This window comes from Haemaphysalis longicornis, unplaced genomic scaffold, assembly GCF_048455015.1.
Source record: "Haemaphysalis longicornis isolate Haplotype H1 unplaced genomic scaffold, Haemaphysalis longicornis Haplotype H1 scaffold_4, whole genome shotgun sequence".
Classification (NCBI taxonomy): domain Eukaryota; kingdom Metazoa; phylum Arthropoda; class Arachnida; order Ixodida; family Ixodidae; genus Haemaphysalis; species Haemaphysalis longicornis.
In genome coordinates, this window is record NW_027526361.1 from 126,357,857 (window position 1) to 126,384,675 (window position 26,819).

Consider the following 26,819-nt stretch of genomic DNA (forward strand, 5'->3'; position numbering starts at 1 on the left):
ACTAAACTTGATCTCTGGTGACAAAAGTTTACAGCCAGAACAAAAAGAACAAGAAAGAAGAACAGACAATGCGAGCTCTGAGTTCTACCTCGGAAGCGCTTTGAGCTCACACGAGACAAGTTTCGTAAGAAAAGACAAAAAAATGGCTGGCAGTTACGATACCCCCAATGCGAACTTTGGCCGCTGCAGTTTAGCTTTTTGGCTGTGCAAAATATTTTCAGGCAAACATATTTATACAGACGTATTTGTGTGGTTACCGAAAATTTCATTTGCAGTGGCTGACGAAGCACAAGCACCCGTTGCCCCGCTCATTGTTAAGCCCTAACTCTGGGTTCTGGCGTCGGCGGTGCTTAGCCTCAGCTACGGGCAGCTAGTTTCGCTGCAGCGGCTGACGAAGCACATGACTGGTTGCCTCACTCGCCGTTCAGCAATCACTCAAAAGTGCTGCAGTGCACTGAGGCAGCACCAACTCGTGGGTTCTCTCGACTGCAGTGATGGTGAGCCTCTGCGTAGGACGGCGTGAAGTGCATCTCAAGAAAGGACGGTGACCCGGGTCTTAGAAAACGAACGCACATCATCGTCACGCGCATGCCCCCCTCACTCCCTCAACGGAACGCTTTCTACTAGACGCGCTTTAGCCATTCTTCGCCATCTCCTTAATCCCGAAGACTCCTAACACGACACCAGCGGTCGGGTACAACAGCTGATACACTCCCTTAATCAGGACCCAGAGGCACTTCTTAGCGCACTTAAACAAGTCTACATCCCCCCTGCTCCCGACGTACCTGAGCAGCCTGAATACACTGGCCCAACCAATGACGAACTCGATGCCTCCATCTCTTTCGAAGAAGTGTAAGCTGCATTGCTCATGCTCTGCCGCCACCCTGCGCCCAGAGCTGAGAGGAACACAAATACACTCCTGCACCATCTTGACGACGTCACGATTGGCCATCTCACTGCCGCACTCAACAGACACTGGCATAACCATATCCTCGCCAGCAGCTGGACTGTTGTGTCTGAGATTCCAAAGTGGACAGGTGCCGCCGCGTATTTAAATTCGCGCAACTACACGCGTGAGTTCCCCAGTGCTACGATGGGTGGCGCCACGTCCCCGGTGGGCACCTTTCGGGAGACAATCACGTGACCGTGTTTTTACTCGCCAACTCTCTCGGCACGGTCTCCATCTTGTGCACCGCAAGTCATGTAAACCTCGGACGAATAAAGTAATTTGCAGTACTCAACAAAGTACTTAACATTGGCGACGAGGCGGATCACCCGCGGCAGGGAAACCCCCAGCGCATCCAGTAAGTCATGGCTGGCCGCCAGCAAGATTTTTCGTCACGTTTAGAGGAGTTCACGGGCTCCAACTGGTCATCGTGGTTCGGCCGACTACAATTCTTCTTCGAGGCCAACGATGTGACCGACCCTGTCAAGCAACGTGCACATTTGCTTACACTGTGCGGTGCTCACATTTACGACGTGGTTTGTGCGCTTCTTCAACCGAAGACGCCGGACCGAGTGAGCTATGCCGAGATCGTGGCCGCACTTCAGGCGCACTGCGACCCTCGCCCGTCGGAGGTCTACAGTCGTGCCATGTTTCAAAGGCGGGATCAGCTTCCAGGCGAGTCGGTGAACGACTACGTTGCGGCGCTACGCAAGTTAGCTACGAGCTGCAACTTCGGCACGCTGCCGACGGCAACAGCACCCCCGGCGACGCAAGCTGGTGGAGCGGCATCAACACAGCAGGGAGCTACGGACTACAATCCAACGCTTCTGCCGTTAGATGTAATGTTGCGGGATCGCTTTGTGTGTGGTCTCCGCGACGAGAACCTTCAACAGCGACTGTTCGCAGAGAAGGAGCTCACGTTTACAAAGGCCTACGATTTCGCTATTCGAGCGGAAAGCGCCGTCCAGCAACAACAAAAGATAAAAACTGATCACGCGGAAGTCAACAAGGCAGCAGCGCACGCCAGCGACAGCGCTACGAACTCCAAGGCGCATTCTCAAGGACAACGCTGTTGGCGCTGCGATGGATCCCACAGTCCCAAGACATGTAAGTTCATCAAAACAACGTGCAATTACTGCCGGAAGCAAGGCCACATTGTTAAGGCTTGTATCTCAAGGAAGAAGGCTGAGAAAAAGACGTACCAGCGCAGCATTTCCTTAGGAACTTCACAGACTGCCAACGTGACGGAGCAAACCAAACCAGACGTTTCAACGCTCCATGATCTCTGTACAGTGGCAGACGGGTTCAACACCCCGAAGTTCACCCTGAAGCTTACAGTGCATGGCAAACCAGTGACTTTTGAGGTTGACTCCGGTGCAGCGTGTACTATGGTTAGCAGAGACACTTTTCAAACTGTGTGGCCAACGCACGCACCTACACTGCAGCAGGACGACATTCATCTACGCACCTGGTCAGGTCAGCAACTCCAAGTCATTGGAACAGCGACAGTTAATGTTGTTCACAAGAACGCGACTTGTCAACTACCACTTCTTGTTGTCCAAGGCACAGGATGCAGCTTGTTGGGACGCAACTGGTTTGACAAGCTGGGCATCGAGCTTCACGGCATTCACCAGACAACGGACGAAGGCATTTTGACCAAGCTGCTACGGAAGTATGATGACGTTTTTTGTGAAGACACCACGGGACACACAGGCCCACCAGTAAATCTGGAACTGAAGGAGGGGGCAAGCCTTAAGTTCTTCAAGGCACGGCCTGTGCCCTTTGCCATGCGCGCATCATCGGAGGCGCAGATTGACAAGTACGTAGAAGACGGTATTTGGGAGCCTGTCCAACACTCAGACTGGGCTACACCACTAGTATGGGTACGGAAAAAAGACGGAAGCTTGCGTGCCTGCGGTGACTACCGCTGTACCGTAAATGAGGCTGCGAAGAAGACTTCATACCCCTTGCCTACAACAGAGGAAGTGTTTAGCACTTTGAAGGGAGGGCAAGTTTTCAGCACCTTGGACTTGGCCCAAGCTTACACTCAACTTCACGTCAGTCCAGAGACAGCACAGATTCTCACAGTCAACACCACGAAGGGTCTGTACAAAGTTAACAGGCTTCCATTTGGTGTTTGAGCTGCTCCAGCAATTTTCCAGCGCTTTATGGAGACAACCTTGAGCGGCTTGCCAGGAGTATGTGTTTACCTGGACGATATCATAGTGAGTGGAGCAACAGCGAAAGAGCACAAAGACCGTCTTGCGGCAGTTCTGGAGCGACTGGCCAAGGCAAACCTTCGACTGTGCAAATCCAAGTGTCAGTTTGGTGTGGCTGAAGTCAAGTTTCTTGGTCACAAGATTGATGCAGCAGGGATCCACACGTCAGATGACAAGGTTGAGGCCATCGTGAAGGCACCAGCACCCACAAGTAAGCAAACACTGCAGTCTTTTCTGGGCATGCTGGCCTTCTATGACCGCTTCCTGGAGCGCCGCGCTACAGTGGCGTCAACACTGTACGAGCTGCTGGCGAAGGACAAAACTTGGAAATGGGAGCAGCGGCATCAAAAGGCATTTGATGAGCTCAAACAGTGCCTTTTGTCGAGGACTGTCTTGGCACACTATGATGAAAGCAAGCCCCTCTTAATTTCATGTGATGCTTCGCCTTATGGCGTAGGTGCCGTGCTTGCTCAGCTGGACAGTCAAGGCAGAGAGGCACCAATTGCATTCGCATCCCGGACATTGGGTTCCGCTGAGCGTAACTACGCGCAACTCGACCGGGAAGGACTTGCTGTAGTCTTTGCAGCCACTCATTTCCACAAGTACATTGTGGGCCGAGAAGTCACCTTTTTGACGGATCACCAGCCGTTACTCGGGATTCTTGGGCCACGAAAGCCTGTACCTGAGATGCTTTCGCCCAGGATGAAAAGGTGGTGCCTCAAACTCTCAGCGTACAACTACAACCTCCAGTATCTCGCCGGTAGTCGTCACCAGAATGGGGATGCGCTTAGCCGACTTCCACTGCCAGACCGCATTGAAGAACCTCACCCACCTGGAGACATCCTAATGTTTGAGGCGTTACCGCGACCACCGTTGACAGCTGACGTTGTATCCACACTCACTCAAGAGGACCCCATTCTTGCGGAAGTCTTTTCAGCAGTACAGAATGGCACCGTGCAGCGATTACAGGGAGACAGGTTCGCTCCATACCGAAGAAGAGCTACCGAACTTGCTATCCATCGAGGATGCATTAGCTGGGGCTCAAGAGTTGTCATACCTGCGGCAGCTCGAGAACAGGCCATGTCCTTGGTTCACGCGGGACATCGTGGAATTGTAGCCATGAAGGCTTGTGCGCGCAGTTACCTTTGGTGGCCTGGCTTGGACGCCGAGATTGAAACAACTGTCAAGTCATGTGAGCAGTGCCAGCGCACCCAGAGCGATCCAAAGAAGGCTCCAGTTCCAATTTGGACGCAGCCGACGACACCATGGCACACCTTGCATGTGGACTTCGCTGGTCCGGTGGAGGGACATACCTTTTTGGTCGTCGTCGACGCTTTCACCAAGTGGTTGGAGGTGCGACCAGTGAACAGCCCGACATCGACAGCAGTCATCAGTGTGCTGCGTTCTCTGTTCGCCACGTTCGGCATACCGCGTAAAGTTGTGTCGGACAATGGGACTGCGTTTGTGTCTTCGGAGATACAAGGCTTCTACAAAAGAAACGGCATTCGGAGTGTAACGTCAGCCCCATACCACCCTGCTACGAATGGGCAAGCAGAACGTTATGTAGGAGAACTGAAGAGGGCGCTCGCAAGAGAACCGTCCGGTTCGCTCAACGTTCGCTTGTCGCGTTTTCTGTTCAGGCAGCATACCACTGTGCATCAGTCGACAGGCATAACACCCGCTAAGGCTATGTTTGGGAGGGAGCTACCAAGCCAGTTGGACCTAATCAACGCATCTGAAGGACAAGAGATGACACAAGCTGAGCTACCCCAAAGCCGTACACTCGTTGAAGGAGAAGCAGTATGGGTCAGGCAGTTCAGCAAAGCCAGCAGGGGGCCCGACTGGACAGAAGGAACTCTGGTTAAGAGGATGGGTCACCGATCCTGGCTTGTGCAGTGTGCAGGAAGAACGGTAAGACGCCATCTGAACCAGCTCAGGAAGCGTGCCGGGGAAGTGACCCTGGACAGACAAGCCTCAGCGACACTCACATGGGGCATGGACAGTAATCCAACGGAAAACACACTAGCGAAGCCATCATCACGTCAACCGGAATCTGGCACACCAAAACGTCCAGCACGGATTAGACGACAGCCTACATGGTACAAGGCATCCTTCTAAGGGGGGAAAAGTGTTGTGTCTGAGATTCCAAAGTGGACAGGTGCCGCCGCGTATTTAAATTCGCGCAACTACACGCGTGAGTTCCCCAGTGCTACGATGGGTGGCGCCACGTTCCCGGTGGGCACCTTTCGGGAGACAATCACGTGACCGTGTTTTTCCTCGCCAACTCTCTCGGCACGGTCTCCATCTTGTGCACCGCAAGTCATGTAAACCTCGGACGAATAAAGTAATTTGCAGTACTCAACAAAGTACTTAACATGGACCCACTCCGATATAACACTTATCCCCTGCCTAATAAAGCTCTGGGCATCCTGCACTTCCGTCAAATCTCTCTGACCTCTTGTTTGGGCAAATTATTGCAACATGTCCTACACGCCTGAATCACTCACTGCCTTGAATACAACATGTTCCCCCCAATATGCTAGGATTTAAACCGCATCTTTCACTCCAGAACGGTTTTATACAGGTCCCCCACGACATTCCACACCACCGCCCTACACGTGACAATGCTTCCATTCTCTCATTAAAGCTACAGAAAGAATTTGATAACATTTCCCACACCACCATACTGCGGCAACTCAATTCGCTCGACCTCGGCCCCAAAAACTTCGGCTATATCCGCAACTTTCTCTCTCCCCCGTACGGCGACGATACACCTTGACACCGTACAGTGCCCCCCGTTTCTATATGCCAGCCCGCGGCACACCCCAAGAGGCTGTCCTATCACCTCTTCGTTTTAACATAGCTCTTATCGCCCTAGCTACGGCCCTCCACACAATCCCACACTGAATTAATGTGTCGATACGAGCTAGTTGGTACTTCATCACAAGAACAGATTAAGCTCCACGCACAACTGGAAAATGGAAACCTCACAGGAAAGAGGCACACTAACAACTGAGCTTTATTCGCTCCGAAAGCCACTATAAAAGCATAAAAAACACCTTGTAATACCAGGTTGCATCACGTGTGGAAGCAGCTGCAGCACCCTTCTTACTAATCATCCAAATAATCCACTTCGCCTTCAGTTGATCTTTTGTTCGAGGGAGGTGGATTATCTGGATGATTGGTAAGGAGGGTGCTGCTGCTGTAATAGCTTGCACACGTTGTGCAAACTAGTATTACATCGCGTTTTTGTGCCTCTATAATGGCTTTCGGAGGGAATAAAGCTCAGTAGTTAGGGCGCCTCTTTCCTGTCAGTTTTTCTTCCACTAGTTGTGCTTGGCGCTTAATCTGTTCCCATGACTATCCCAGACCTCCGCAGCACTCTCTATGTAGACAAAATAACTCTGGTTGAATTCAGGCACCGATGCGCACATCGACGAAACCATACACACAGATCTCACTACCACCTTCCGATACATCCAATTCCTCACGCTTAACTTCTCCCCCACCAAGTAAGCCCAATTCGTCCTCCCGCCACAAGAAACTTGCCCCCACCTAAAATCTGCCTCTTCGCACACATCTCGATTTCCCAAACCAACCATTTTTGTATTCTACGCCTCCACATCACCTCCACTCACTCCCTTAACATTAGCAGTCAATCACATCAAACAATACGAAGCCCGAACTTCTCACCTTATCCGCCAGGTCACAAACCGCCAGCATGGCATGGGAAAGACCCATCGCATACGTCTCCTCAAAGCTTTGTAATCAGCCGATTAACCTACCACCTTCCTTTCACCCCCCTCACACAAACCCAGCACGCTAAAATCAATGGCCTCATTCGCAGAGCCTACCGCAACGCGTTGCTTTTACCTCCCCACGCCTCTACCACGCGCCTTACAGCTATGCGACCCCACATCACTACACGGGACTACACGGGAACTCATCGAAGCGCAGCGCTCCTCCCAAATCCTTTATCTCCCACACACCTCCACCAGATACCACATCCTAGCCTCCTTCAATATCAACCCCATTCAAACGCCCTCCCCTATTGCCTATACCCCATAGATACGACGCCTCATCATCATCATCACCACCAGCCTATCTGCACCCACTGCAGGGCAAAGGCCTCTCCCATTAATCTCCAACTACCACGGTCCTGCGATAACTGCGACCAATTTATTCCTGCAAACTTCGTGATCTCATCTCCCCATCTAACTTTCTGCCGCGCCTGGCTGCGGTTGCCATCTCTAGGGATCGACTCTGTTACCCTTAATGACCAACGGTTATCTTGCCTTCCCATTACATGCCCTGCCCACGTCCATTCATTTCTTCTTCTTAATTTCCAATAATATGTCCTTAACACTCGTTTGTTCCCTGACCCACTCCGCTCTCTTCTTGTCCCTTAATGTTACACCTATCATCTTCCATTCCATTGCCCGCTGACTCGTTCTTATTTTAAGTTGAACCCTCTTAGTGAGCCCCCAAGTTTCTATTCCGTAGGTGAGTACCGGTAAGATGCAGATGTCATAAACTTTCTTCTAAAGGGACAATGGTAGGCTGCCATTCATTACCTCTGCCTGCTCCTCATCAAACCACTTTCTCGCAACATGAACTCTCCCCACCATGCCGGCCACCTCATGGCACGTGCCAAGCGCCAAACCATCTCCCTCCCAAACTCCTGCACTACCATGTATGTACACACGACCCAATACCCCAACAAGCACGCTTACGCCACTTCTATGCATGGCAGCCCCCTCTCCCCCCCGCATGTCTGTCCTCCCCCGCTCTCACGGTGGCAGAGGAGGTTGCCATTGCCCTTGTTTTAGTTCAACACCACCAACCAACCACCATCCTCTTTGACACAGAGGAGGTTGCCATTGCCCTTGTTTTAGTTCAACACCACAAACCAACCACCATCCTCTTTGACACCTAGCATGCCCTTTCCTACTACCTTAAGGGTCGTATATCTCCACAAGGTCTCCATGTCATCCTCCTCAAGATCCTGTGGAGCTACTGTGGACTCCAGACCACACTGGCTTAGGAGGCAATGAGGCGTATATTCACGTGCTCGAGAACTCGTTACCCGGGTCCTGCTTATTTTTCTCCTACCTACGGCACCCCCATCCCCCTGTACACATACACCGACATTAAACTCTACCACAGAGTGACCCGTCGGACCCTCCGACCCCCCACAGCTCTGTACCATCAGAGGAGGCACGCATCTGGCGCATCATCCCATCACACACGTTCCCTCACAGCACAATCCTACAGCACTCTCACGCCATCAGCTCCCCTAACCCCGCTGCCCGCACTGTGGTGCACTGGACACGCACTTTCTTTCCCTTTGCCAGTAACCCGAGAACCCCTCCTTACCCCTCCTCACCTTCTAGGCCTGGGAGCAGGCCATGCGGAGCTGCGAGGTTTTGGGACCAGGTGCTAGTCACCTCGCGAGGCCTACCGGTCGCTGCGGCCCTGTGGGCAGCAGCCACCGCGCATAAGGGGGAACTCTTTAAATAAATATTACTGCTGTCTCTCTCCCCTCACGTTTTCGCCAAGCGTCGCGCAGACGAGCGTCTCGTGCGGGCACAGAATACAAGCCCCGACCCCCTCCCGCGCCCCCTACGCACATTGCCGAGAAGCGTCTCGCACCGACCCGGTGAACCACCCTCCCTCCCAATTTCTCGACAGTCTCATTCTCTGCTTTCTTTAAGTCTTCCGACTAGCCATAGTTCGCTCGATGACATCGACGGCGACGCCCCCCAGCCCACGAACGGGCGCCAAAGGGCTTCAAACTTAAACACCAAGACGCCGCACTTAATAAATTGGTAAGATACTGCTGAGATGGCGATCAAGAACTGGAGGAAGAAACGTAAACGTGCCGTCTTAACAGCGAAACTCTTTGGAAAAACGTTAGAGTTTTGCGCACGGAGTTAAAAATACAGAGAAAATGACTAGCGCACTTCAGCGCGTGCCTCGTGGGGACCGCCCAGCAATATGCCGAGCGCTCATCTGTGCGTGCCTCACGGCGACCGCCCAGCGTCCCCGACGCCCGTTTGTCAAGCCAAGCATACACACTTTGAGAGATTGGCCAAGATTGGGAAAAAACACTCCATCGTTAGCCGTAATCGTGGCAACACTTTATCGGAACGAGAAAGACACGTCATAGCGTACGCCCCTAGAAGCAGTGTACGCTCGTGATGTCCAAAGAATATTACTTAGAAAAAGCGAGAGCTTGTGACGCCTAACGATTATCACTTACAAAAAATGAAGAAAGCTCACACGTATAGCAAGAAAGGTAAAGTAAAGGTCCTTGCAGCCACGAAGAAGAAGCAAATCGGCTGCGATCGTGGACTTGAACAGTCGGAATGGTCGTGAAGGTTGCGTACAGCTTCGCTACCTTGAAAGTGCTACGCAATAGTGTGAGTTTTCTTGCAGTTTTTCTCGATCCGCCATGTATTGCACTGTTTCGGAGTCGCCTCTGGCTCTTCACTGGCGAAATTAACTCGACTGTCTTGCGAGTCGCTGGCCAATCACGCTATCTCGATGAAATGAGTGCCGTACTGGTGCATGATGATGATGATGATACCCTCAAAGCTTTTGGCACGTACCCACAAGGGGGGATTCGACAGGGCTAAATCAATTGCTGAAATTCGCGAGTACCATAAAATACTAATTAACTACCTGAAAGTGCGAGGCCGTAAAATAAAACTTCGTTATAATTAAGACCCGAATCACGCATTAATCCTTACCCTTCAGCAATTCAAGTGACCTAAAGCTGAAAGAAACGCTTGAATACATTTATACATATCCTCTTTTGCATACCCAAAATTTTGTTGCGCCAATAGATAATATAAATGGAACCGATAACAGCAACCCTAAAACGCATTTTCCCCGGGAGCGCAAACTTGTTGGCGTCTTCTTCCGCTGTGCCTGTTCACATGACTGTCCGCTGAGATGGCACATACAAACCGGCACAATATATGACGTTTGATGTTTGCGCAAAATATCTTAATAAATAACATTTTACATTTTTTATCAGCTCCGTGTAATCCTGCGTGCAAGAAAATCATTGAATACAAACGGCACACAATAACTGTTTGGGCAGTTGCAAGCCTAATGAGTGGTTCCACTTAAACTTAAAACCGCATTAACAAAAGGTATCATTTGCTCCTCTTAAAAACTATGGACGGTGGTGGTAGAACATTAATAATAAAAAAAAAAATGGTCTTTAATACAAGCCAGATGTGGCTTTATGATTGCAAACGTTTTGTGCAGAAGATTTAACTATTTGTTTTAACACCAAAACCTACCACTTCAGCACCAGAAAAGTTATCGGAGTTATTGCCGTTAAAATGCTACTACAATTTGGCCAGTATCAGGGTGCACAGTGATACCGACATCACGGCATGCGCTTTAAGCTGCGAATGACATTTTGCGAAAGCCGTTTCCTGGGAGCCTAAAATTGCCAGAGCCGCACATGGTCCCGCCGCATTTTATGCAGATAGGTGACCGTAAACAAGGTGTTTAAAATCGGGGAGGAGGACAGAACTTGGGGACTATCCGGGTGCAGTGTCAATGAATTAATAAAAGCTGACAAGAAATATTGAACTCTCGGCAAAGCAAACATTGTGTTCACAAGTTAATTTTCTGGCGCATCAACAAAACAAAAACCATAACTTCAAAGATTACATATTGATTTTATTTACTCATTCCTGATTACCTGTTTACTTCTTCTTGCACGAGCGCCTAAAGGAATGTTCTACACGAATAATTTTTTGTCTCTCAGTTTCCGAAATTTTCAAATTATTTTCAAACACTTGGGCGACAATTTCGGCTGCTGATGTCAACCTCGCTTTGTAGCCACCTGAATATCCTGGTCATCGATCTACTTGGAGTCCTCCCCATTGGGAAGGGCACAAACTAGGGACGTTTTAGCATGAGAATGTGCTTTGCAGTTGTCATGAAATGATATATCTCGTTTCTGAATAAGAACGCCCAAGCTGCATTTCGAGTTCGTGCCGAAGTGAATGTACTTAGAGGTAGCTGATGTTAGGGCTGGCAAACAGTCTCACCTGTGTATAAAGAAATAGTTCATCACGATTCGGGAGGATCAGCTTGATCGTATTGCTGAACACGGGCCATTTCTTTATCGCGACAAAGCAATGATGCATGCAGCATCTAAATGCCTATTTTCTGGTTAAGCTCCTGGCAGATCTCGGTTGGAGCGAGACTCTTTATATACTAAAAGTTGGTTAAAGGGTGCGTTTTATAAACAATTATTCGGCTAAGAATGAATGGCTGAAAATCACGTCTAGATTATACAATAATTCGCTGAAAATGCACACACTTTTGTGAATCGAAGCAAAAAAATAGAAGAAGGCGAAAGCTGTGGAGGCAACTGACGGAGTACGAATTACAAGGATAAGGTCATTTGAACAAATAAGGGTCCGGTTTCATTTCCTTCATCGTTGTGGTCGTTGTAAAGCCTTCGCGCTCCGTGAGTTTTTCTTTAGATTGGTGGATGCCTGTCTGCGCTAGTATCAATTGGCAGCGGAAAATGGTCCCTTTCATCGGGAGAGATCTTTACCACCCCACCCCGACTACTCAGCTCTCTGTGATGTTGGTTCCGGCGGATCACTCTTCCAGTTCTCGCCACTCCGGCTCACCTTGAACCACGAGATCTTCGCCCAGGTTTCTGGGAACCGAAGGTAAATATTTTACGTGCTGTCCCTTCTTTCCGTCGAAAACATGCCATATTATTTTTTTAAAGCGCAGCCGGACGTGCTCTCATTTTTACGCTTACCGGGTGCGCAGTCACGTCTTCTGCATCAAGGGCTATGCTTTCGCAAGAATTGTGGGGAGCACCTCGGGCAATCTGCGAGGCTTTCTTTTCAGGGCTCTTAGTGGAGATCCTCCTGGCAACAGGTGTTTAAATACAGCCAATTTGAGGAGTGGCCGGCATAATTTGAAGCATTTTCCCGTCGTTCCTTCCGTTACATTTCTCAAACGTACGGAAGTTTTCGCTAGTCCCGACTGAAAGGAATTTAATGCTGGAACTGGAAAGCGGTATTTATATTTTGGTGCGTAGGCATAACGTGGCCCTACGAATGCCTTTTTAGTGCATTTCAGTTGAATACTGAAGAACGGAGCCTTCTAAAACGCCCTACTACTCTATCACGATAATTATGAAGTAAGCAGGCCTGATAGACCACACACCAAGGTGGCTCAGTGGCAAACGCGATGTGCTGCTGAGCACGAGGTCGCGGGTTCGATTGCCGGCCGCGGCGGCCGCTTTTCTGATGGAGGCGAAAAGCAAAAACGCCCGTGTATACGAGCTTTCGGCGCACGCTAAAGATCCCCAGGCGGTCAAAACCAATCCGGAGTATTCCGCCTACGGCGCTCCTCATCACCTGCGTTGCGTCGGCGCGTGAAACCCTACAATTAATGAATCATCTGCAGGTCTAATAGACCAATAGGCCAGCAAATTGAGACACAGTAGATTGCATAGGTGTGATGGGAAGAATCTAACAAAATGATTTTCCGTACGTTGCTTGTTAGGAATGCAAGTATGAAAAAACAATCACTTGCATTGTTCATATGTGATATGATTCTCCCGTGAATCGTAACTCCCCCCTTTGATAGTAATTTGCTGCTGCAAGACGCAAGCCTGCGCACGCTCGAACGCACTCACGCACTCACGCGCACGCGCGCACACACACGCACACACACACACACGCACGCACGCACACGCACACGCACGCGCACACCGGACAACAGTAATTAAGCACTTGTATGTTCTCTTTTCCAACGTTTATACTTGTGACTGCATTCGGAACCGTTTAAAACGGCTGTAGGTCTTTCCCTGAATTATATCCGCTCGCCCTTACAAGCCCCTTCAAGCCCAAGCGACATAGGTTTAAGCTTAACTCTTACTATGATATTTTTATCTATTGTAAAAGCGGATCGTTAAGGGTTTGTATTCTCATGATAAACTGATTTGTTGTGGCGCGATTTCTCATTTGGCTCCTCTTTAAAACAAGATTTTTTTTACAGCGGAACACTTTTTTGTGTTTTGTAGTTGCCATGAGACACATCTTTCATTGAGCAGATATCCGTCAATGCGTGTTTTATATTTCAACCATTGCCATGCGTCATTACAATTCTGCCATGACTTCGTCCTTGCGCCAATAGTAGTTTACTTTAAAGAGCGTTAAATATATAATAAATTTCACCCAACCACAGCCTCTTTTTATCGCTGACTACTGTTAACCACTACAGCCTACCATTATGCATTGCGTATTTACAACTGCGGAAAAGCACTTGATCCTCGAATGAGTTACGACGTGCATCATAGCGCGAACTACTTAGTAAGGGGGAAAAAACGCAGCAACTTTCCTGAGGCAATCGGCTCTTGCAACCCCGAGTGCAGCAGTCGGATGGGAAGAAAGCAGCACGTCGGAACAAAAGCAAAGAGGCTACGGGACTCGTTCGATATCCGCTTTTGGTACTCGCAACGGTATACCGCACGCGGCAGATTGCCGTCATGGCAACCTTATTCTTCGGAAGTCATTGGCTGCCTGAATGCCTGGTTCTCTCCTCGGTGCTTAGCCCTTGTAAAAATAGCGAAGAGAGCGCTTTATAGATCCCCGAAATACAGTCTCGTACCTCTTACCTATACTTTGGCATGCGTGGGAGTTCTGTCAGACGAACTTTCTTGTGCCTACAAGAGATTATTGAGTGGTGCGTTCCTCTTGGACTTTTGCCTGTGAAACTGATGAAATCTTAGCAGAGGTTTTCTTCATAGACGAGTGTTCCTCAGATGCTTGTCTTGCGTCTCAAACTTCCGGAAATTCTACCCGTTTCGAGGAGCCAATAGTCTTACTCGGAAGAATCGGCACGAAAAGAAGGTTGCTCCTAACGGTTTAATAGGCGAAACTGGGCCTTTTACAGCGGTACGTCAGGAACAAACACCCAGCCAAGAAGAGTAAGCCACGTGCTTTCGAAAAAAAGTCAATCACTCTACAATGACAGAATTTTGCTAACAGTCGGTACATGCCATGTCGCGACGACAGCAATGTGATCGATTAGTGCGGCATAATTCCACTTTTACCGAAATCATCCGCTCAATTCTGCGTGTAAAAATAAAATAAATATTGAGAGAATGAATACACTTATCTATGCAAGCAGCTTTAAAAAAGAAATGGGACGCTGTTGCCCCAAATCTGCTACAGAAGAGGTATATCAGCCAGTCCACTTCGCGCGAGTGGTACGGCTTCATTATAGCGGGGTCAACAACCTTCATGGGCATGTTCTTGCGATCCGAGCTTAGCGATGCTCCACGGAGATTTCGGCAGTTGGCCGCAGTCATTCCGTGCAACACCTCGCAAGCGTGAATTGAGTGCACAAAACCATTTAGAATTATTATGAAAACGCCTGCAGAACACCGTGTCCCCACTTCAAAAGCGAATTGGCAGCTCGATTAGTTATGCTTTGATGGAATCGCTATCGTGAGCATCGATTGCTTCTTGGCGCTTGATCGCTAAATAGGACATCCAGGCAGTTTCATTTTTTTGTGAATATAATTAGAGGAAGCAGAACACTTCGAGGATTTTTATTGTAGAACGCACGTATAAGAATTGTTCACTGACTTACCTCCAGTATCTGGATCCCCAGTGGCAGCTTGAGTTAATTGCACTGTAAAATCATCTTTTGCATTCTGTGAGTGTTTATGCGCTCGACATTTCGCTCGTCGAGAACATCAAAACTCCTTCAGCTGCACAAAGCACTTGTTCTCTCGAAGTGAAATTAGACCTCAGCAAAGCAATCAGTAATTGCATGAGTGCCTTTTAATCTCAAGGTGATCGTATTTTGCACGCATTTCATTTCTCCGCTTATAAAGTGGGCGTTTGCTTCGTGAAGCTCTTTCTGAGTGCGCGTGTCTCCGCGTTTGCGTGCGCTTTCGTGTGAGCGTGTATGTGCGTGCGTGCGTGCGCCTGTCCAAGCTTGTGGGTGTGTATGCGTGCGTGTGCTTGAGTGTGTGTAAGGGAGACAGATAGATAAATAGAGGCAGAGAGAGAGAGAGATCAAAATTATCATACATGTACCCACACGGGCGTCATGAAGCTTATTGGACCTCATGAGATTTGAACGGAGTGTACTGGGTCCCACTTCCATCTTTATAATAAGAAGTCCCGGCATCCGTACCGAATTTGAAGGGCACGGGCTAGTCAGATCTCTTGTGCTTCAAGCGCCCAACTTAGGCCCTCCCTGCTGCTTTGATGCGGAGTCCACAAAAGAGCTACTTTGGATTTGCAGAGCTCAATCTGTATGTAACGGCTTTTAACGGTCTTTCTTTGGCTAGATAAACCAGACATTTTGGCTCAGTAAGATTGTCTGTCTCTCAAAATTGATGTGAAATGGTCCCATAGCAGTCGGGCACCCGTACCCGTGACGTGTCCGATAGGACATCCACTGCAAAACCCCTCACCCTCTCCTGTAAAATTCAGTCATCGCGTCGAGTTTCCGAAGGTGCAAGCCACGACGGGGGCTAATAAAGCGCTGTACAACAGCGGATGAAGAAATGCGACTTGGCCGCGAAAAGCCGCGCGCCACGAACTGTTCCCCAGGACTAGAAATGCAACAAAATGTGCAAGTGACAAAGTCGTACTGTGTTTATTTTTCGCTCGCTAGAACTCTTTTCTGATTTTCGCTGACGCTTCACCGCAGATCCCTCTTCGCGAGTCCTTTGTCTTTGTCCATTGAGTATTGTTGTGGTGTTTCGGCTATTACGAATGTACAGCCTCGTTCACAGAGTGTGTCTAACGCTATTACCGTTCAGAACTTCACCGTAACACACACCTCTACATTGTTCGACCAAAGTGTTTAGCCGAATAATAAAATAACTTGTTCTACGTAGTGCAAACCAGCATTACGCCGATAAAACTATTCATAATATTGATTCGACTAGTCACGCCAAATACTGGGCGGCGAACAAAATATATTTTTCCATTATCCATTCCCCCATAAGAGAAATGCTTAAGTTCGTAATGTAATCCAACTGCACACTTTACCAGCACATATCCTAAGACCCCATGGAAGCCACGCACGCCAACGCCTGAAGAGAATACAAATACATCAGCGGAGTGGTTTAGGGTTCCCTCGGCGCTTAGGGTTCCTTCAGTACAATTGAAGCTTTGTACTCTCAAGGAACTCTCACCCAACATGCTGCATTCGGACCGAAAGAAACCGAACTCTCTTTTTTCCGAGCTTGGAACCCTTGAGAACAAAACTTGCTAAATGAGTGTGATGTACCAAATAAACATAATTTATGTCCTATGTCCCCATAAGCACTGAGACGCACGTGACGGCCAAGATCGGTAAATAATTCTTTTGCGGGAACGTAATTTTCAAACAATGAAAAGAACTGTCTCTCTGACGTATATATACGATGTCTAAGCTAACCTGACATTTTTTTATGTAGGAAAAGTTATTTTGAGAACTTAGATGAAAGTGGAACGCCCTTAAATAATTCATGTCGTACTATATTGCAGTTGCAGTAGCAACTACTGTGTAGAAAAACGTGTTTAAATAAGATGGCGTTTGCTTCGCGAAGCTCTTTCTGGGTGCGTGTGTTTGCGCGTAAGTGTTCTAGTGCGTAGGCGAGTGCGTGCATGCGTGAAGTGTGCATGCGTCCGTGCGTGTGCATGTGTGTGTGCGTGTGCGTGTGTGAGACAGAGACGGCAAAGTGTGGCAACAAAGCATGAGTAGGCACGTCATAAAGACGTTTTTATTGTTTCAAATCTGGAGTATTTTTTTATAAAGCTTCAAATACGATGTGACAAGCCATTTTTAACCATTAGCAGCAAGGATGCTTCCCCTTAAAACATTGCAAAAATACATAGGCAGTTGTTTTGTGGCACGCGATACGACACGAGCACAACACGGCAGGCCCGTTTTGAAGAAAATGCGTGCAGTTTAAAGTATTAAGAGATACTGGAAGAAAAAGGCAAAGTTAAAAGGGAAGTTGAGTAAGACGGAGTTTAAAATCACTCTTCGTTCTTCAACGTAGTTTAAAGCTACTTTGCTGTGACTTCTGCAGCGTAATTAAGTGAAGGAGTTCGAAAAAGGTTCAGATGAAGCCCCAAGTGGGACTAATGATTATCTCAGGGATTCCCCAGGCTCGTTGCTCATTTCCCGTAATGCCCTGGTGACTCCCAGCTTCACGTCCTCTGCTTTCTCTGAGCTCTCTTGTACCTGTATTGTAACTGCTCCTAATTATCTCCACGTGGCGGAAACTTCGACAGCTCGAGACGACTTTCTCCCAGCTAAGTGACGCAGATTACTTCATTCCTCTTCTTATCGCGGCGTTTACTTTCTGAGATTTTTTTGTGCTTTTTGGTAGAACATGGTAGTATAGAAACGGAATGGTTTTTCTTGGACAGTTAGTGGTGAAAGTTTTGTTAGAAACTTCCTCCGATGTAACTTTGTGATTTGAGTCCCAGAACGCTCCTCTCTACTTCGCACTTCGGATTTAGAAGTTTCAAGGAACAAGAAATGAAGCAATAGAATAGTGCTGCCCCTGGTCGTCGCTGTTTTCGCTAAAATTTTTTTAATGTCTACTGGGCCGTTCCCACACCGATAGATGCGGCAATAAAACAGCGATGTCGAGAATACCTGTGATATTTAGAGTAGATGGTGATTTTATATCAATATGAACACCTAAACTATACAGCAGCGCTGTAATACAGCTTTTATCAAATGTCCGGCTTTGCTTACAAGTTGGCAATTGCACTGTCATCGGGGGGCTTTTCACAAGTACGAAGTATCAGTACACGAATTTGGCGTCTTTAAAATTGTGCAAGTTTAATTAATTGGCTTCAACTTGACTACAAGCCTTCGCGGTGGCTTACTTTTGGAGTTTCACCATCTCTGATTATACAAGAATTCCGCTTTGGTTAAAAAATGCCACGGCCGTTCCTCCTCTCCTGCTGCATGCTTGCATGTTTTGCTAAGGCCAGTGGCCCGAAGCACGACCGGTTCAACGTAGCACGTCGGTAGACAGTTAGGCGTTCTTAGGCTACTCGTAAAGAACTTTTCTGGTAAATGGTAACGTGTTGCAGGCCGGCTCGTGCATCGGTGGTTGACTGTCTGAAAACACTCGTTGCTTCGTGTGACCTGTTTCGAAGTATATATGCACCTTTTTGTCCTCAACGCACGACACTGCTTGCTGAGGTATTCTGAAACTAATATCTTCTCCGTTGAAAGAGGGCGAGGCGACGGCCGCGCGTCGCGTGTTGCTGTGGACGCCCTTCTTTAGGACACAGAGAATGCTTTGAGATATGCGAAGAACTAAACAATCGCAGCTTAATTTGGTCTGGGAGCAGCATCAGCTACCATAATTACTTATTAATACATGCGCGTCGCCAGTTACTTCAGCTGTCTCCATGCCAGCAGAAGAACCTGCCATTTCTTTGATTGTGATTTGAAGTTGGAATTGAGTTGATCTTAAGCGAGAGTGTCGTGCGGCGTGGTAATAAACTAGTCAATATTTATTTAATGTTGCTGCGGTCTTGTGGGAAATGGAAACAAGTCAGCTGTTTCCTTATGTAGCCTGTGCACTGCGGAATGCAACGGCCCATTGTTCTGGCTAGTTGTTACTGATCATAAGAAACTCCTGGTTGGCCATGGAGTACACCTTCGAAGTGGAGCGTATACACTGCACCAGATGTCTAGATGTAACTTCGCACAGTGAGACACGGGGCCGACCACGCTAAGCGTTGTATTACCACTATACTTTGAGCACTTTGCCCCAACATGGCGCCATTAGGAAGGAGCGGCGATACGGCACGTTTAAAGGGTGTTTCCACCGTGTGCGGCGGCGCTGGCATCGAGGCACCCTAGCAGTGACAGCCCTAAGCGGTGACACAGAAGACGGGCGGGTTATTTGACGGGATGCATTATGAGCGCGGCTGAAAGTTAGGTGGGCAGATGAGATCAAAAGTTTGCGCTGATAAATTGGTAGCAGCTCGCACAGGACGGGTCAAGTGGAGATCTATAGGAGGGGCTTTTCTTCTGCAGTGGGCGGAGACAGGCTGATGATTATGATTATGACCGCAGGCTGACACGTAATCGAACAGAAATTTCGACTGAGAGCGCTGCAGCGCATTCTTGTTGGGTGCTTTACCTTGCTACGCGTGAGATTCCGAAGAATAGCGTACGTTATGTTGTGCACCGCATCAAACAATTCACCGAGTCGAACGACGTGTTTCTCAGGTCTGTTACCGCTCATGGCTGGCACTGTAGAAGACAAGTGCCCCTCGTGGGTGGTGGTGTCTGCAAATTCGAGTGGCCCAAGCGAAACGACGAGCGGCGGACAGATCCGCGGACGCGGAATTGCGAGCTATCTCCAAACCAGTAGCCGCCAGGAGATGTCGCCACCCCACTCCGTAGCCCTGCGCTTGCTTGCCCTAGACAAGCCTGACGCGCACTGTACAAGCTTTGAGCTCGCATTGCGAAGTTGTTGTAGAGAACGGCTTCATATATATGTCGCACCATTCGGGATGAAACCGATAGTCCTGCGTCTCGATCTGCTGTGACATCTCATGTCGGTATGCGCTTAAGCTGATGCGAATAAAATGTGGCAGGTGAGATATGTGGAATAAGTGAGATTGACTGATTGTGGGATTACACGCGCCGAAAGTACGCGTGGGCTATGAGAGACGCCATATTGAAGGGCTCCGAATTAAATTTGAGCACACCGGGTCTTTAACGTTCGCCGAAATCTGCATACAGGGACGTTTTTTGCTTATTTTCGTCCTTCATGAAAGCAGCACAACGGCCTAGCCACTGATTCACCACGGCGACTGACAAAGTCAGAGGGTAACCAGCAAAGAGGCACTTAGCAGGGGGACTTCACGCAAAATGGCGTCATTTGACAGCTATTGAGCAAAATCTATGGCCAACAGGACGTAGAGAAACATCGCAGTATCACGTATCCCTCCTGTTCTGACCTCTTTCATGTGCACATTTAGAGAGCGCTCCGAATTATAGTACCACGGAGAAACCGTGTCTTGCCGTTGTCTGTGGTGTCACCACGTTCCGGCCATAGCTTTAAGGGACGACTTTTAGTGTTTCCAGCAACAGCAGTTAATTTCGATGTCCAGCAAGCGTGAAGGACCAATCTGGACGCCATAATAGATGGAAAATTCGGGTGCAAGAGTACGACCCTGTAACCTTTATGTCCAGACCTAATCCGATACTGATTGGTTGTCCCAGGCACCTGCAAATTTATCAAGTACTTTGTCTTTCACATTGTGCTTCTTTGTTAACTTATGTATATTCGGTATAAGGCGACATTTTGTGTTGTTTTTTGTTGGCGGGTAATATGTATACAGAGTTTTTAAAGCAGGCAAGGTGGTGAATTCGCCCCTATTCCCTCCTGTAGGGCAACCCTTCGTTTTTTTTTTCTTGCCTTCATCTCTTTGTCCCATTTACCACGGCTGAATACTGGTTTGTTAACCTGTTCGTTACATAGGATACTTTCCCTCTTTTTTAGAAAGGCGATGCGTATAAACCGGCGTAGCCTAAACACATTACCGTAATTAGCAAACAGGGATGTTGAGCACGTGCTCACAAGGACTAGAAACTGGTTCAGCGCGCTCTTTACCAAAAGATCTGTCGCGTGAGCACGATTTGGCCCGGGAAACAACCTTGCAATGCTTTTGTTCAAAAAACTTAAAAATCCAGTGAAACCGAGCAGGCAGATGTTTGCCCGAAAGTGAAATGGTATGTAATGCCGGTAACGTAGGCGCATGTTTCGCGTGGGCAATGAAATCGGCTTCCAACTTGTCATAATTGATTATGTTCTAATTATCACCAGTGAACAACAAACTTCCGCATTGATTACGTCTGTACATGTTCATGAACCATTGCGAAAACTCGCTTTTGCAGCACTCGTGACCAATGTCTTCGCTAAAGAAAATAGCTGTCTCAAGGCGGCAACCAACGAACCTTTCTAAACGTTTTTATCGTTAGCGGGTCAATAAAACGACGCCATAAAGTAGCCATTATCCGCTATAGCTAAAGTGGATGTGTACGACGCTCGCTTCAATTCAGGAAGTTCATCCGCTCTCCGGATTTCATGGCCCAGTGCTTCAAGCAAACAAAATGTCAGCCCCGACAAAGCACCAGAAAAAGTGGGAAGCGGCCGAAAAGGAGAGGGTCGTAGGTTCGGTAGGAGTGCGGGAGATATCCTTGCGGTTCCGCTCCGCTCTGAGCCTCGACTTCCGATGCGGACTGCTGGCGCTGAGCTAAGAGGCCTCGTTTCATCGTCTGTCCTGACCACCGGATGTTAGACGGGGCCTCCAGGGGATTACGTTGGCCCCCGGCGCCCCGTGGACCGTGAGTGCACCCCGAGAGATGTCACTGCGGACGGGTGCCGTTAGCCTAGTGACGGTTCGCAAGTTCGAAATAGAGTGCAACCAGCACCGGAGGTTGAAGGTTTCCTCAAACTCACAGTTGGCTTGCTGCATATATTTATCTTTTTTACCGAAAAGGAAACACTTAGGATACCTTATAGCCCTGTTTTTTTCAAGCTGGGAGTGACATCGGGCCCGCTCGCAGTTACTTTGGAATTTTCCGCATTAACAAAATGCCGATTCAAAAACGACAGAACGTGATGCTGTGGCGAAAAAGTGACAAACGATTGTCAGAATCACCATCACCACTCAGTAAAAAAACCACTCAGTAAAAACATCTACCATTTACGAGTGCGGCAAACTGGGAAAGTTGGTGTAGGTTCAATGAAGACAGCGCAATGAAAGACGAGGACAGAACAAGTGTCTGTGTTTACCCTTGTCTCTGTCTTCGTCGTACCTTGCGCTGTTTTCATCATTAAAATACGTAATTACTGCAAGGTCTGTCCACTAAAGTCAAATTGTCTCTATCTTCAGTTCCAACGACAGAGTCCGAAAAGCGCACATCAAAACAAAGTAAAATTGAGCCAATATTTTATCGCTACCTACCTTATTGCCTGATTTGCAGTACTTTCAATCACATCTTTTCGGCTTTTATTGGTTCTTGACACCACTTGGGAATGTCACCTCGCCATAATTACTTGTAAAAGCTCCCTACGAGGAGATGTGAGCTGGCGTGTAACGCACAAAGAACATCTGAAGTTTCTATAGAAGTATTATGGACACTTCTGTGCATCGTGTGATTATATTGTCGCCTATTTCGTGAACACATATGGTAATGGACAAGCCATAGCGTTGCGGAAATCCCGGTGAGAGCCTATCAACCACGACCAAGAAAGTGTGGTGCCGGCGTAATTCGAGGTGTAGTTAGACACATCACACGACCTGATATTCTTCAGGCACTACGTCAGAGGATCCCAGTCAAATCACTCCGCAGATTTGGCAAGACATCTGAAAGCGTGCAAATAGTATTTGCCACAGAGTCAACCCCAGAACACGTTATCATAGGCTACACGCACTGCCCTGTCTACGGATATGTTGAAACGCCCAGGCCGCGTACTTAATGTCTGCGACTCGGCCATGTGTCGGACGTATGCCAGGTTCCAACGCAATGCACTCGGTGTGGTGGCAACCACGATCGTACCACGTGCAACGCCGAGAGTCTCTGTTGTGCTAACTGCGGGAAGAAGCATGAAGCGACTTCTGGAAGCTGCTCGGCTCGCCGTGAGGAACAGGTGATTTACAAATATAAGCTAGTCCACAAGACTGACTGTAAGTCTGCAAAAGCAGCTTACAAGAGCAGCGGCCCACTGGGCCCAAGAAATCTTCAAGTACGGAAGCACGAGAAGGAGACAAGCCCATCTCTATGGACTTGGATAAAGACTTTCCTGCCTTATCACCCGTACAATGTACAGCACCGCCAAAAGCTCAAACTGCAGCTACGACGGCGGCACCTGCTCCTGCGACTACACTTCATCTGGCTTCAGTGGAGGTCCGTTCACCAGCTCCCAGATCAGCACCAATGTCCACGACTACGGGGGCACCGGCGTCAACACCAGTTGTCACTCCTATCCCTGCTGCTCGGTCTTCTAGAGCTCCTTCCCATGCTTGCCTGGAAGGACAACGAGAGTCGCATGCTGAACGTAAGTTGGCAGGCCTCGGTTCTGCAATGTACTCCATTGTGGAAGCTGTGCGCCTCTATCTCGGCTCTCTTGCATACCCAGTGGCCAAACCTGCCATGACGCTTGTGAGGATCCTGGCGTCCGACCAATTGCGTGAGAGCTCGTTTAGGGCCGTCATTGCGGGGCTTCCCCCCCTCTCCTCCTGAAGGGCCAGCTCGCCCCTGCGCCCCTGCCCTGGGCTTAGCCATATCTTCAAATTCCTGAAGAGCTGAAGGCGCTGGCGGCCGTTGCGTGATAAACACTGTCAGCTCGACGGCCGTAAACCCGGGATCTTGCTTAACCTCATTTCATTGACGTGTTTGAACAGCGACCGAACTCCCCCTCGGAGGGACGCGGGACACGAGCCCTGCGTGGGCTCCGTTCGGGGACACGCTCAGCAGGACGCCTAAGGTGCGTAACGATTTCCTTCACCGCCCGGTCGCAGCTCTTTGGCATCGGTTCTAAGCCACAAACTTTTCCGGCAGCGGGCAAGTGCCTTAGGTTGATCTTTAGTCCCTTCGCTCACATATGAGCCGTACCTGACACTCGACGATCATGCCGTGCGGTACGTGCCTGGGAACGGACGGACAGTTTTTTTCTCTTGCGAGCTCATCTGCCAGCACCACAGATTTTGCCCGTATTGCTGAGCCCACTGGTTCAGAGCACCGATGACACGCAAACTTGCGCGTGGCGCCACGTCGGCCATCACCCCTTTCCACGCACGGAGATGTTCAAATGTAGCCGAAGTGGTTGGCGCAAATAAACGCCTTCTTTTGGCGTACACTGTGCATATTCCTTTGTCGCCCCTACTCCACCTGCCCAACAGAGGCGATGTCGAGCTTGCGCGGCGGCGTTTCAGTTTCGTGAGCGTGCTCAAATAGCTCGAACCCGCGGTGGTTTCTCGCAGTGTGCACGAGTGCATTCCTTGTGCAATGCTATGGCTGTGCATATTGTGAGGTACAGACCGCACGCTCCTAGACTTTGTTTCGCCTCTACTAATGCAATGGCGGTAGCGGCAACCATCCCTGCACGTTCTCCCACTGTGCAGCAAATTCGGCAAAAAGCAACAATTTTGCAAATGAACGCATGTGGACTTGGTCAGCGGCTTCCAGACTTCCTCAGATTTGTGCCAAAACACCAGTTTCCTATTGTTGCCACTTCCCAGTCTGAACTTTTCCCAGATATACGAATATCGGGTTGCGCAGTCCTGCGTTCATCAACTGGTGTGGCAAAGACGAGAGTCGAGTCTTGCTATGTGTGAGAAACGACCTCGCCTTTGGACAGCACAGCCTACCGCCTAACGCGTTGAATGAATTCGCAGCTAATACCGTGCTACACGCAGGCGTTTCCTTTACTGTCATCGCTGCGTATATTCCGCCCCACGCATCGGTGAACACTCCGCGCCTGGAGGACATAATTCGCCATACACCACCTCCACATATCCTCACGGGGGACTTCAATGCTCATCTTCCGTCATGGGGAAGCATGAAAAGGACGGCCAAAGGACGTCGCTTGTTGGACATTCCAGACCCCTTCAGTTTTTGTGTTATTAACACTGGGCAACCAACGTTTTATCGTGGACGGATGTCAAGTGCCATCGACATCACGATGGTTTTGTCAGCATTATCAACAGCCACAAGCTGGTATGCAGACATTTGGTCTCATGGAAGCGACCATGTACCGACCTACATTATTGTCGACGGTTTTCCTGCTGGTCGCCGTAAAGCTGCCGTTCCATTTGTCAACTGGGGTAACTTAACCACAGTAGTCGAGACAAGCGCTGGTGATTTCTCGTCATACGATGACGCAATTAACAGCATCGCAAATACCCAGAGGTTGGGCAGTAAAACCGCGAGCCTGCCCAAGGAGTATACAACCGCTGACGTCTAGTATGAAAATCTCAGGGCCATTCGTAAAAGGGCAGAGGGGCGCGCGCGGAAGACTTCTGTAGTGGAAGATATACAATTAGTCAGACGCACGCAAAAAGCCCATTCAGAGACATCTGAAGAAGCTGGCCAAACATGAATGGGTGTCCTTTTGTTCAAAGCTAGACCCTCGGAATCCGCTCACAAGGATAGGAGTTTAGTGCGTGGTCTTCGTGCACCGCGAACTCAGATCAACTCCATTTCTCTGAGAATAAAGGTAAGCGACTTACATGTCGCTTAAAGGGACACTGAAATGAATTTGTCAAGCTCCCGTTTTTGCTTGCACTGTGCATACTGGCTCAAATTAGCACACTTTTCATCGTTTATCCGGTTGACAAATCAGTAATTATTTTACAAAGCGCGAAAGAAGAAAAACTACCATGCGCGGTTTCCGGCGGCCGCACAAACTAAGCTGTGACGTTGGGAGGAGGGGGCGCCGTGATTGGACGATGCCCAAGGTTAGCAATCAAACAAGTTTCGGTTTCGGTTTCGGTCTGTAAAACAACATGTTTGACATTCGATGGCGTCGTTGGATGGCCATTCTCAATATGCCAGTTATCGTAGTACCGCGCTTCTGCCATGTTGTCGGCTGTAAAATGCATAAGATAAGCCTCCCAGGACGGCTTGGAATCGTAGCATTCACTATCTGAGGCCTACGCAGTGCATGAACGCCCTCCGCGTCCCCGCAGACGCTCAAATGCATGCGCTTTTCCCCCATATTTGGAGCTTGCCTCGCTCATGCCTGTATCGTAAAAAGCGTGTTCGCAACAGGCCAAGGGTCTGTTGATTCTGGCCTGTGCCCACTGCCCGCAAGCAGTCGGTGCTTATGACAACAGCACGCCAACGAGAACTCGCTCGCGCGGCAGTGCCAGCCTGCGCGAGTTCTGTGGACTAGTTCGTGGAGCAATGAACGTTGCGGCCCAAACAAAGGTGTGCTCAGTATAGAAAACATCGGTGAAAAACGAAAAAGTTAACTCATAAAAAAAAATTCCCTCGCACTTCCCCGAGGGGGAGAGTGTGTAAGTGCGAATGCACGGTTGCATTCGCACTTATGGGAACGCGATTCTCGCCCGGAGCCACGTGCAGGCTGAGACTGGTCGACCAACTTGATCGCGGCGTCGGCCGCGTCCAAGTCGCTCCTCCGCTCGCTGCCGTCGTCGCTCACCACGAACACGCGCGGTCGCTTCGCTCCTTCTCCTCCTTCTTCCGATCTGCCCAGTTCGACTCGCCTCGGCCCGCAGTCGCCCTCCTCGTTGAAGAACATGGTCTTGAACACGGCGTTGAGGGCGATCGCCAGCTGCAGCGGGTCTTCCAAGTCGAAGTCGGCCGGGACGGTTTCGATGTCCCCGTCGTCGACGGCCGCAGCCACCGCCTCTTCTCCTTCTTCGTCGACTCGGTCGTCGTCCCCTTGGTCGAAGGTCTCGAGCTTACCCCAGTCGACGCGCACGCCTACGACGATTCAGGCGGACGATTCAGGCTCGCTTAAGAAGTGCATTCGCACTTAAAAGGAAGCGTTTTACATAGTTATCTCAGCTTTGAAATTTCGTGTCAGTACTCCTTTAAGCGGGTGCATTAGCCCTTCTCACGCCCGA

At 49.2% G+C, this 26,819-nt stretch overlaps 1 protein-coding gene across 1 annotated transcript; it reads left to right on the forward strand.

Annotated features, from left to right (window-relative positions):
• The first annotated feature begins 1,311 nt into the window (after window positions 1-1,311).
• Window positions 1,312-23,234, forward strand: LOC144179991 (uncharacterized). The gene is made up of 4 exons (XM_077708404.1): window positions 1,312-2,053; window positions 2,510-2,779; window positions 3,218-3,536; window positions 23,081-23,234. The coding sequence occupies exons 1-4, from the start codon at window positions 1,312-1,314 to the stop codon at window positions 23,232-23,234; spliced, it is 1,485 nt and encodes a 494-aa protein (XP_077564530.1).
• The last annotated feature ends 3,585 nt before the right edge of the window (window positions 23,235-26,819 follow it).

What these genes read in the sequence shown, in the direction of transcription:
- LOC144179991 (XM_077708404.1), top strand. Translation starts at nt 1,312, where the DNA reads ATGGCTGGCCGCCAGCAAGATTTTTCGTCACGTTTAGAGGAGTTCACG. An exon ending in TGACAAGTACGTAGAAGACG is followed by an intron (nt 2,780 to 3,217) that starts GTATTTGGGAGC and finishes GTCTTGCGGCAG; the next exon opens with TTCTGGAGCGACTGGCCAAG. An exon ending in GCATTTGATGAGCTCAAACA is followed by an intron (nt 3,537 to 23,080) that starts GTGCCTTTTGTC and finishes CTCAAACTGCAG; the next exon opens with CTACGACGGCGGCACCTGCT.